At 37.2% G+C, this 13,094-nt stretch overlaps 1 protein-coding gene across 2 annotated transcripts in view; it reads left to right on the top strand.

The window, feature by feature from the left end:
- ROBO1 (roundabout guidance receptor 1) overlaps nt 1–13,094 on the top strand; it is a 697,351-nt gene that overhangs the window by 316,137 nt on the left and 368,120 nt on the right. For both annotated transcript variants that reach the window (XM_083820574.1, XM_083820573.1), the window contains exon 3: nt 175–258. In XM_083820574.1, the coding sequence (XP_083676700.1) occupies nt 175–258 (84 nt within the window). The remainder of the gene's footprint in view (nt 1–174; nt 259–13,094) is intronic.

The raw sequence follows: 13,094 nt of genomic DNA, 5'->3' as shown, positions 1-13,094 counted from the left end.
CCTCTTGCTGGGCAGCACCACGCAGGCGGGGGAAGGATGAAGTGTGCCGCGTGCTGGCACTGTGGCTCTTGCTGTCATGTGTGGATTTAATTGTGTCTGGACGTGTTTTGATCGAAATGGCAATTCCTGTTACTCCTATGACCCCATCAGCAGCTCTGGTGTTGTTTCCGACAGACTCCGACGACCTAGAGAGGGGAAACGACAGTGGGACACCACTCCCCACCTCTGATAATGCTGACAATTCGCTGGGCTACACAGGTAGAGTGCAAATTTCCAAAATATTCCTGACTGTCTACTTCTTACACTTTCCACCTGCATCTGCTATTACCACCTGTACATAATTTTTTAACCGTCATTGCTAGCTGGCTTTCTTTCACCATCACCCTAGAAGTTCAATGTTGTTAGAACTGTCGGGAATTATTGTGCTTTTTAACTAATCAAGATGACTGTCTTTTATTGTGTGTTATGGTACATTTCAGTTATTTAAGTGTTTAAAGTCTTTTTCTATTGTTGAAACAATGCACTCATTATTTTCCTTCAGACTGTGTATATTAGTGCACAAGGCAATCTGTCATCTCAGAACAATTTTTCCAAAGACCAAAAGCAGGGATTTCTCCATAAGGTTTTCTTAACACGCACACACACACCGCCTGCACTGCTTAATTTCTGTTGTAAACTGAAGTGAAATATATTGCAGTGGGGAAAAGAAGTACAAATGAAATTAAAATGTGTTTGGAGAAGAATTTGTTTCATTGACTTCTGTTTTACATAAACTAGAGAAACATGTCTCTAGGCCAAATAAGAGCCACAGATCAGCAGCCTCCTGCGGTGTGGTGCAGCAGGGATCTTTCAGGGACCCAATTCTGCAGCTCCTCTTTGCACAGTGAAGTGACACCCAGCTCCAGGAGCTGTGCTGCTGACCAAAACCTGGGCTCAGCTACAGAACTGCTGAGCACAGAATTTTCTTGAAAGACGCGTGCTCCAGAGTAGTGGCAGGCTGTAGACCTAAATAACTCTTAGATTATGAAGGTAAGTATTAAGTCTTCTACTAGGAGCAACTTTTGGTAAGGGAAAGAAGGGAATGAAGAAGGAAGGAATCTGTTGGATATTTAACTGAAAAACATTCTGTAAATACTTTATCAGTGAATTATTAGTGCAACGACTCCTCTCACACTGTATAAAACTGTGTATAGCCAAGTGATTAACAAAAGTGTTTGAGTCAAATATGCATAAATAAGAGTCTTACATGATACAAGAAGAGAATAGGCAAATGTAGGAGAGAGGGAGTAATTTCTTATCCATTCATAAAACTATGTCTGTTATACACCACTTACATGATTATAGCTTTCATGATCTACCCCTCGCAATCATCCCTGCGTGTGGTCTAAAACCTTGACACATAATTGTATTCCAGTTTCAAATACCTTTCTAGTAAAAGGGCAAGAAAGCAGAGCAATACAAATCCTCTCTCAGTCAAAAAAACTAATGCCTTCTTAGAAAAACATAGCAGGAGCCATGATGCATGTGAATTACTTGGACTTTTCTACCTTCTGAATATTCCAATTTTTTTCTACATGTACCCCCTTTCTCTGAGTTTGGAACATCAACCCTTCCTGACGTACAGTGACTCATCCTACTCAGAAAGTGAAAATTAATATAGGTTAAAGAGATCTTTTAACTCACTCTTAGATTTTTATTTTCTTTTTCCTTCGGAAAACAAGGCTGGGAACTGTAATCCTTGGGTCCTGTGTTTAAACAGCCATGTTTGGGACCACAAGCCTGTCTGTAGTGTTAATCATCTCCCCTAGTTTTACATGGGGGTCCCTCTGGCCTGGGAACGGCTGCAGCCCTACAGCACCCTCCACACAGGACAGTCATGAACAACTGCCCTGGCCCCACAGCCCATGGACCTGAGAGAGTGAGGTCTGCCGTGAGTGCCATGTTGACAGGAGTAGCAGGGATGGGATTTAACACCCCACTGGTGCCTTTCTGAGAGGGGCTGCAGGCTTCCCTGCTTCCTCAGCGCAGGACCTGCCACTGCAAGCATGCCCGGGTGGGTGATGGACGTCAGGTGGTGGTGCAAGTGCTGCCTGGTCCCACCACACAAAAGGAATGTATATAAGATGTATAAGGCAGTGGCGATGTGAGAGTGTTTCCTGAGCAGAGAGCCTTCCCTTCTCCAGGAGGAGCCTTCTCCCATACCCACACACACCTGGGTACGACATCCAAGGTCAGCCTTTGCAGGGGATTGCCACCACCAAACCTGCCTCCAAGAGACTAATGGGGGTCGCAAAGGAGGACTTTAAAACTCAAACCCCAGTCTGGTTGTTCCCTGGAGGCTCTCAGGATCTTAACTCAGAGGCTGTGTTTTAATACGTGTTTTCCAAGAAAACATAAAAGTCAGGATCGAGTTAGAAGCAAACACAAGCTGAACAAAAAGGAAAACTGAGAGGACAGCTCTATTTGTTTCATTGGAGTTTTTGTGCCTTTATTTGAATGAAGACTGAATGAAGGAAAGACCAAGTTTTTCATGTTTAAAGATTTAATGATCCATTGTTTTTCCTCCCCTATGTAATAATAATCAGTAGCACTATGTGTGTATGCCCCGGCTTATGTGGAAAAGCCCTGGGGTATTTATTAAAACTAATCCAACAGGTTTCTATAGCAATCAGTAAGTATTTATAAAAATAACATTGACTGTAACACAGTCTTACAGGTGAAATTGCTTTTTTTTTTTTTCCTCTAATTTGTGGATGTGTCCAGTTTATGTAGCAATATGAAATTCCTGGATTTTACAGAAATATTTTTGATATTTTTTTTGTTCTCTGTTGCTTATTAGAATTGCATTCTCTGAAGGGAAAACCATTCCAGAAGTTGTTTGTACTGAAAATTCTCTGACTTATTCCTAAAATCATTCAGATTAAGTGCAGGATGTCTAGACCCATTAGCAGAAAAAGTGCATCCGTTTATTTTTAATTCCATATTTATCTTCAGACAGTGTCTAAATGCACACAAAACAAATATAAACTGATAAATGGTGTCATACGGTAGGAACATACTTTTTTAATGCATGTTAAGAACAATGATACAACTATAGGGTGTTTCTCCCTTCCAGTTCCACATAAGTTTAGCTGTGAGGCAAAGAAGGAAAACACTTGCTCATGTGGCAAGTTTCAGCGTTCATTTTTTCTACGTATTTTTCTTTCCATACATGCTTTTCAGGATGAATATATGCAGCTGTTTCGTACTGTTCTTAAGTGGATATACATGACTCCTACAAAGTGTTTCAGTATGTTCTCCTGAAGCCACTTTAAATCAGGAGAAATATTTTGTCTATCCCACTGGGTTCTAGTGTCTCCACTCTGGATCTGAATATTTGCTTTGAGAAGTAACCACACAACAAGTAGGAAGCACATCACTTTAAGGGAGGAGAGAGGAATGACTAACCTAAGCTATTTCAAATAAAGATTGAAATTGTTGATAAATTTCAAGGCAGTTATTGTGGGAAAGTGATGAGTTTCTATTTGATTTTCCATGATTCTTAGTATGTTACAGGACTCAATTCTATTTTTTTTTCTGCTAATCAGTATTGTGGTATCCAATATATTGTTACACTTTTTATATATCATCAGGTTTTTATTATAATGATAACTATAATTAGACCCAAATGGAGAGGCTATATAGACATATATATTAAAGATGATCAGTGTTGGAAAGTATTTACAATGTAAGTAAAAAGGGGGTGAAAAAAATTAGAAAGGAAGAGGTGTAACTGCACCCACTCAGTCATTGAGGCTTATTCCATATGCAAGGCACTAGTATTAGACTTAAGGAGTTTATATGAAAATTTTCTATTGCATATTTGATATGAGAGAAATGTTAAGAATAAAAAACATTTAAAAGCTGGTGTGACCATCGATATAGCATAATGAAGATGGTAGATATACCTGGATTGATTCAGCAAAGGTTTTATGGTTAGAAACAACAACGACAGCAACAACAACAAAACACAAAAAATTGTAAGTATGTGAGTTGAAAGAATTGAGTCAGGAAGACTACCTTGTCTGCATCTTCACAACAGATCAATTCTACTCTGTCAAGGTCAGCACGGAAAATAATTGCATAGTTAAGATAATAATAAAAATCTGAATGACTATTTTAACTATGTGCTTAAAGAACAGGCCAGATCAGAGCATGAAAGCATATGTTTTAAATACATTCTCTTGTATTTAATTTACGGTAAGGAAGGACACCTGAAGCAGTTTTCTGAAATGCTTTATAATTATACCTGCTGCTCTGTAAAGACATTAAGGGAAACTTAGGTGACTAGCAACAATGTAGATATTTAAAGATGATGGTAATTAATCCTACTCGTTCTATGAGTTTGGATCTAGATGCTGAAAGGAGAACCAGGTGGTAGGACTGAGCATCAGAGTATATAATGACATCTTTATTAATGAACAGGGAAGGTAGAGGGATGGAAGTAAGGGTTCAGTTCTTTGTCAAGCTTAGGTTGCAGAGATGTCAGACAAAGCCTATTGTTTGGACAGTTGTTGTATTTAGATTAGAAAGAAATCCCCAAGTTACCCATCGTTATTTTTGTCATTAGAATCCTGGAGATATGTACAGAGACAAACAGGAAAAAGAAGGGAATCAAGGAAAAAGATGTAGGAGACTTACCACTGAATATCAGAGGGGATATATAGAAAATCATCCAACTAAGATAGCAGAGAAACTCTGTATGGGAAGGAAATGAAGAATTTGGAAGGAGGTTCATAGAAGGAAGGGTGTGAAATAACATCAGGATTTCCAAGAGAAGAGCTTGTGGTTAGTCATCAAAAAGAACAGATGACGTGCTGAATGATGTCCCTGTATGCCTGAGAAGCTTTGAGAGCCACAACCCTGCAGCAGGGAGTAAGGAAACCTGAATAAGAACATAGGATAAAGCAGCCTTGACTAAAACTATCAAATGTATTTTTCTATTTAATAGTTGATTGCTTCTGTAAGAGCAGATTTTCAAGAAAATAGTAAAGTAATCAATATTTCCACATCAGAGTTCACATATGTTTTGCCAGCCTGAACAGTTAAGTAACTGTTCACTTTTGGGGCTTCTTTTTTCATCCACAAAATAGCACCAGGGCATTTAACATCCAGTATGAGCCTTGATAGTTTTCCACATAATCAATGGCTGAAAAGCAATCTCTAAGATTGCATTGTGCTGTGTTATTGAAGTGTGCGTATGCATTATATTCCAGGAAGTACCACATTTCCTGTTAAATCAGCTGTGACATAAATATTGGGGATCATTAAACAGATCACAGAGTATTGCTTGTGTTACAGAGACCAGAATGATGACTTGTTAAATTAACACTGTATAGTCAAACATTTGCAGACAAGGATCACCACTCCTCATTAAGTAGATGCATGGCTTTTTAAAGGAATCTTTCCAAATAATAAACTTTTTTATTCAGTTTTCTCAAAAGACTCTTCCAGTATTCTAAGAAATCCTGTAGTTCCTACACGTAACCCAAAGTTAGCCTTTACTTTTTTTTTTTGTTCCCCTGATTTTAGTCACAAAATCATTGTATCTCTGTTCTTTTGTATGAGAAGGGATCCCACCCTTTTTCCCACATCACCTTTTTTCTTTACTGCTATGTTGTTACGTGATCAAGAGAGTTGTTCATAGTGTATTACCGCTTGTACCGTGTTAAATGGAAAGATGACATTGGGTGAACATTTCAAGAAGCAAAGTGGATATCTCTCTTAATTGCATAGCCATTTTTGAGGTATTTCTTATTTTATTATTTAATTTTTACTTAATTTTTATTTAATTTTACACAGATTATCATTTTATTTATTTAAGTATTCTTGTTTTGAAAAGTGGTAGTTTTAAAAACACATTCAGTAGAATACTTCTAAAGCTTCTTCGATATCAGAAGTGGAAATATAGAGTAATACTTATCCTGTTAGAAATGAAATGTATTTTTGCCATTTCGTTTCTATCAGATTAATAGAGGTAGTAAATCTGTGTCTGAGAGGAAGAGAAGAGAAGGGAAAAAGCTATGGACTGCAACAGGAAAGCAAATATGAATGCTATAATGAAATAGTTGCTAATTGATAACAGTTGCTATAAAGAAATAGTTGCTAAGTTTTGATAATGGGATGCAAAGAGATGGTGAATAGGTTGCAGAAGGTTGGATTGAAGGAAAGAGTGCAGAAAAACGTATTTCAGAACTGGAGCAGGTAGGTAACAACGTATAGAGACAAGATCTTTGTTTTGTTCAAACAAGTATTCCAAGTACACTATTAGCATGTCTCAAATTGCACTGAGTTCATGAGGTCCAGCAACTTGAAGAGGAAAAACAAACACTTGTTAGCACTGTAGAAACAATGTACACATGACAGAGCTGAATAAATCAGTAGAATAGAAAACAACATTTCTTATTTAATTGCAGTTACAGAGTCCTTATTGCTAGAGGTAATACACAGAAGAATTCTGCTTGACTTTTACATCTTGGGATACATTTGCAAAGCTAGCATCTGGGACATTTTTCATAGTCTTCCCCTTTTCTAAAACTCAAATGCGTTAGCTTTTTAACTATATAAATTTGTAAACTATATTAATTTATATAGAAATTTAATATAAACTAATTACATGCTTATATGCAGAGATACACACAAGTGTGTCAGGCCAGGTTGTTTCTATGGCTTTGTGCTTGCCCACGTGCTGGATATTGATCCAAACTAGGACAGCTGCAAATATAAAGAGAGTAGGGACTCAGAGGGAAACAGAATACAAAGGCTAAATGATTTTTTAAACCTGTGTGACTGTAAATATAATGCCTAGGAAGAACTTGTAGTGAGATCTCATCATTAATATGTCTATAAAAATTCTCTGAAGAATGGATGCAGCCATAGTTTTAAAATATGAATCATTAATTCTTTTGTAATACCCAGATGTAGTGTCATCTTTATGTGATTTTTACTTTTGTTGGAAAATGTCCTTGTGTTATGGTGAAGGTCTTTCAGTAGCTTCAGATGCTCTTAAAATCTAGTGTTCAGAAGCTGAACTGAGATAAAGAAAAAGCATCACGACACATTTATTTTGGCAGCCTTATCAAAGAGGGATGGCTGCATTTAGGCAGACAAGCGTATCAAAGTGGTGCATTTTGAAATGGCTGAGTTAGCTTTCCTAAAACTGTGTCCCTGTGATAGGCTCTACAGTGGTGCTGGCAGGGTAGCGTAGTGTTAGAAAATGTTGTACCTCCCTCAAGACACAGCTTGAACTGAATGTAGTGAGAAATTATGATTCACTACAATTTTTTGCTGCCTATATTAATTTCCCTGTAGCCATAACACATCTGTTCATAGTAAGGCTGATCCAATGCCCATCCAACTATAGTCCATTTACTTCAGCATGCAATGGATCCAATAAGTACTATTTAGGGGAAGATTTAAAAAAAAATGACTAAAATCTAAGCTAAGGGCATGAGTCCAATTAGAACAACGTAGAATCCTAAGATATCTGCATGTTTTCAAAAGCACTTCCCTTCTTTTTTTTTTCTGCAATGATAAGGGAGAATCCAGTCCTGCAAAGTATGGAGTATTTCTTAATTATATTTGTTTGTTTGCTTGTTTGTGTTTTCCAGTAGGGTAATGAACACACTTTCAACACTATGTTATGCTCAAATAATTCAAAAAGAAGACTTTAAATTTGTCATTTATCAGCATGGTTAAAGTTAAGTTTGAAGTCATTTATATTTCAAGAAAGTATTTTTAAATAAATAGATAAAATCTTCCTCAAAATTTGCTTTTCAGTATCCGAGAATTGGTGGGTTTTGTTTATTCCTTTAGAAAATTAGATATTTTTTTTTATTTTTATTTTTTCTGAAACCACCCAATTTCAACATATGAACACAGAATACATATATATCTGGGACTTGGAATATAATGAGTCTGCCTTGCAAAAGAACTTATATTTTGTACTAAGATGGAATATTTCCAATAAGTGGTGTATTTTTAGGTAAGTGTCACATGGAAGATAGTGGGTGAAGCAAAACAAATACCCACTGACCACTTTTCTCTTCTACTGAAATGGGGCAGCAGTGGAGTTAGGAGTGCCTCAGTGATTAGCCTGCCTTTTTCTCGCAAAATGGTTTCTTATAAATGGTTTAGTCAGTATTTCCTGCTGACCCAGTGAGGCTGGCTTCTTAGTGCCACTACAAACATGCAGGAAAGAAAATAATATGGATGGAAGGAAAATTAGAGTCTAGGAATGAAAAATAGATAGACTGGAACAGTTTGAATGTTTCCTGTATTTTGGAATTCAGGTGCAAATCCAATTGGAGAGTTGGTTTTAAGCTGCTGAGAGTCATGACATAATACATATTGTATGCAGTCTTATGATTTACGGGTACTGATATGTATTCCTTAAAACAATACTGCAGATTTCTCGGTTAAAGCATTTCTTAACTAATAGGATAGATTACTGCCTTTCCTCAACTTTAATCCTGAGGAATGAAGGGACATAATCAGTTTTCATATCCTTACCACGTATATTGCTCTACTTTCATAGAAAAGGTCTTCTCCACATGCACCCATGTATATAGAGCAAAAGAGGTGGGAAGGACTGATCAACTGATAAACCACCAACATTGTTTCCTTCTCATCCTTAAGCACCCACTAATACGCTTGTGTCACCAGACCACCGACTCTAAGCTTAGATAAAACATACAGCTTATTTTGGGGTAGAGCCCCAAAGACACTGCAGATAAGTACCTAAGTCCTAGCCCTGCATTCTTGGTCTCAGTCAAGGACCTTTCTCCAATGTAAGTGAGGGTTGGTAGGCCCTGGTTACCCTCCTGCTTCTCCTGCCATTAGACTGTATGGTACCTGCTGCTTCTGGCCTCACCCCAAAGTCCCCACCAGCCCTCATCCCTCTCCTTTCCATTCCACAGTTTGTTAAGCTGTACTCATGAAACCCAGATTCAGAAGCAGCTCTATTGGAAGCAGAATCAGTACCCAGTGCCACTGAGTCACCACTACCTCTTTTCTGGGATCTTAGGCCACTAATAACAGCATGCTACCCTATGTATTAGACTGATGGACAGGAACAGTTTGACCTACATGATTTGTAAGATTCAGTGCACACACCTCAAAACAAAGCCCAGACAAACTTTCTTTGTATTAGTTAGAAATGACTACTGTACATGGAAAACCTACTAAAACTCAAATGTTTTTAACAGTATACAAGTATCTTCTATCCCCAACAGAGTTAAACAGTAATTACATTTGAAAAAGCACTGACAATTACAACTTTTTGTGTCTTTCCCTTGCATCATTATTAATAACATCCAGTTCTGCTCCCATTCTTGTCTTCACGATTTCTCTTACCGATAAACTTCGATATTTTATAGGCAAACCTACAAGACGATTATATCAAAAGCAGTCTTATAAGGTATATTGAAGGCTCCGAGGGTTGCACTTATAATTGTTTATTCCATCTGAGAAAGTCACACCAAATGTGTGAGTTTTCATATTAATGGTTTATTGCATTTTCAATCTCTAAATAGCTTAAGGCTCACCAATTATACTGGTTCTGGGACTCTCTTAACAACAGTATGCATCAGAACATATTGTAGATGGTCAGCACAGAAGAACTAGGCCACAGACCCCTGGGGATTTAATCAAAAGGTTAGCAAACCTAGCACACCATGAGCACCAACACTAATGCTAATGAGTCCTCATTTAAATAGTTTCCCAGAGAAGAAGAAAAGATTACCTTCTTTGGGGAAATTAAATTTATTCTGGTGTTTTCATAATGCATCTAGTAGTACGCCATTTCCTCTATTTTATTTTCTTTACAGATTTTCTTCTTTAATCTGGCAAGGCAACAGTAAACAGTGCAATAATGAAAAAAAATTATCCACAGCTGATGCTTTTTCTTTAGAATAGCCTAATCCTCTATCATATTAATATTAGCTAATAAATGAAAACAGTAGAAACATAGAATAGCTTGGGTTGGAAGGGACTTTAAAGATCATCCAGTTCCAATGCCCCTGCCATGGGCGGGGACACCTCCCACCAGACGAGGTTGCCCAAAGCCCCATCCAACCTGGCCTTGAACGCTTCCAGGGAAGGGGCATCCACAGCTTCTCTGGGCAACCTGTTACCATGCCTCACCACCCTCAGAGTAAAAAGTATCTTCCTTGTATCTAATCTAAATCTCCCCTCTTTTAGTTTAAAACCGTTACCCTTTGTCCTAGGTAAGACTCCCTGATAACAGAGTCTCTCCCCATCTTTCCTGTAGGCCCCCTTTAAGTACTTGAAAGCTTCTATAAGGTCTTCCTGGAGTCTTCTCCTCTCTAGGCTGAACAACCCCAACTCTCTCAGCCTGTTTTCATAGGGAAGGTACTCATCTTTGTGGCCCTCCTCTAGGCTCACTCTAACAGGTCCATGTTTTTCTTATGCTGGGGGCCCCAGAGCTGAACGCAGTACGGGGCTAGGATCTCACAAGAGCAGAGTAGAAGGGGAGAATGACCTCCTTTGAGCTGCTAGCTACAATTCTTTTGATGCAGAGCAGGATGCAGTTGGCTTTCTGGGCAGCAAGCACACATTGCTGGCTTATGTTGAGTTTTTCATCAACCAACACCCCCAAGTCGTTCCCTTCAGGGCTGCTCTTAATCCATTCTCCACCCAGACTGTATTTGGGTTTGGGATCGCCCTGACCTAGATGCAGGACCTTGCACTTGGCCCTGTTGAATTTCATGAGGTTTGCACAGGCCCACCTCTCAAGACTGTCTGGGTCCCTTTGGATGTCATCCCTTCCCTCCAGCATGTCAACCACACCACACAGCTTGGTGTCATCAGCAAACTTGCTGAGGGTGTTCTCAATCCCACTCTTTTCTAAAACAATGAATTCTTTGATGAAGAACATTCAGAGAATAAAATGAGTAAAGACTGAAGTATATTATCTATGATGATAACATTTTATAATATCAAGGTTTTTAAGTGAAAGGACTGAATTCTATTTATTATTTTTTTTAAAAACATACATGGAACAACATTAAACATGTATTCAATTAATATCATTTGGTGCATAAAATATTAATGTATTAAGTCTTTATTGGTCTTTGTTTTAAAGACCACAAATAGATCTACCACATAAATGGTCTTTAAAATAAGCCCACTGAAGCTGATCCTTCAGTGCTTTAAGTGTAGATAGGTCTTTCAGCAAAACCTAGTGCTGCAAAAAAATATTAGGCCAGGGTGTCTTTAATACCTACATAATCTGAGAATGATTTCCTATATGTGTTCTTTCTAATTTAAAGTACCTCTGTCCAATAGAAATATCAACTTTCAATGTCATCAAATTCAACCTTACGTGGCTTAAGAAAGAAACAGCAGAGAAACTAGACACAATATTTAAACAGAAATAAAAAAAAAAAAAAGAAAAAATAGCACAGAAAACAAGCAGTAAGCAGTAGCTTCCTACGCAGACTTTGTCTCATTCTGAGATTCTTTTTATTTTCAATGTATCCTTCTATGTATAGCATAAATCAGAAGGGATTTGAAACAATTAAATTTCCCTTAAAGAATGATCATCTAATGAAAGCCTGGGAATATACTACTAAAATAGTAGAAATTAACTGTACCACTATACTCTAACCACATTTCACAGCTTTATGTTCCCCAAAGGTACCTGATATATGCGTTGTATTCAGTCACTTTCTGATTTATAGATAGAAATTCCTCATGCCTACTAAATCAAGCATAATACCTTTTTGTTCTACATTGTATGGCTGTCTGTGATATGATGGAAAATTCGAATTCACTGAAGACTTTTTACTGTAACACCTGATATATATCAAAAAGCTCTTTCAAATATAACCCATTCAGGATATTTTGAATTTTATGTGGTAGCTCTGTATCATTCATTTTCTTAAATGACCCCCCTAGAGATTTTCATTGTATTCAGGTGAGTGGAGTATTGAAGGGATTGTATTATTAGCTACAACTTAAAAGTAAGTATGCAAAGATTTCTCAAGAAAATTCTTGAGGATTTCTTTTATTTTTCAGTTGAAAAACTAGAGCATTAAATACTGGGATATAATTTTAAACATCTTTGGGAAATGTTTATTTGTTTGAAATGCCAATAGATGAAGCATTATTTTGGCAAAGGTAATTACACATGATTCAAACCTTATTAAAGACCCCCCTTTGGCACTGGTAAATTTATTCGGATTGGGTCTGTTGATTTTTGCCAAGTGCTGTCTTGAATTATTCCGTACTGAAATGTTGCATACATGTTACTAAAAGCTATGGTCCCATTTATGTTGATTATATTAACCTATAGAGTTACAAATCAATTCATAATTGTTTATGAAGATGTGGCTCAGTTCACAGTGGCCAGCAATTCAGAGGGTATTGCTTTTGATTATGAGTCCTTTATTCAGTACTGCTTAAAGCAAGGATTAAGCCTTGTAGTGATTTATATGGATCCATGCCTGGAATTTCATCTACTTGTGGATCTGACCTCTGCCTAACTCCACCCACCTTCTTCAAATATATTCTATAGGGAAAATAGTGGAAATAGGCCTATTTGGATTTAAATCGGTAGAAATTCCACTGAGATAGATGTGTAAATATGACTAACTAGTTGTTTGATTAAAGCAGCAAACATCTCATTACTCTGTGTCTACCAGTTATGTACAACCTCTAAGAGCAGAGAGGATTGATTCAGCAATCTGTTTAAATTATATAGTAAACTCTGTAACATTTTTGCATGAGATTAAATAAGGTTTCTCACTCCTAAAATAAATATTTTTTGTTTGGAAAAAGAATAAAATATAGAAGGAAAAATATAAATGACTTGATAAATAATCTCTATATAAGCCAAATAAGGCTTTAAAGTAGTTCATTTTCACACATCCTCTTTGTTACAAGATAGGTACATACAGTATTGGTCCAAAACACTAAACAAATGGAGTTGTGGATTAAAGCATGTTGAATTTTGCGGATGACTGCATTACAGAAATACTTTTCCATTGATGAACTGTAAAAATAAACAGAAATCAATGATGAAACAAGTATTG

The sequence above is a fragment of the Anser anser genome (assembly GCF_964211835.1).
Source record: "Anser anser genome assembly, chromosome: 1".
Taxonomy (NCBI): domain Eukaryota; kingdom Metazoa; phylum Chordata; class Aves; order Anseriformes; family Anatidae; genus Anser; species Anser anser.
Note: the sequence above shows the minus strand (reverse complement) of the source record. Positions and strands in the feature narration are given on the sequence as shown.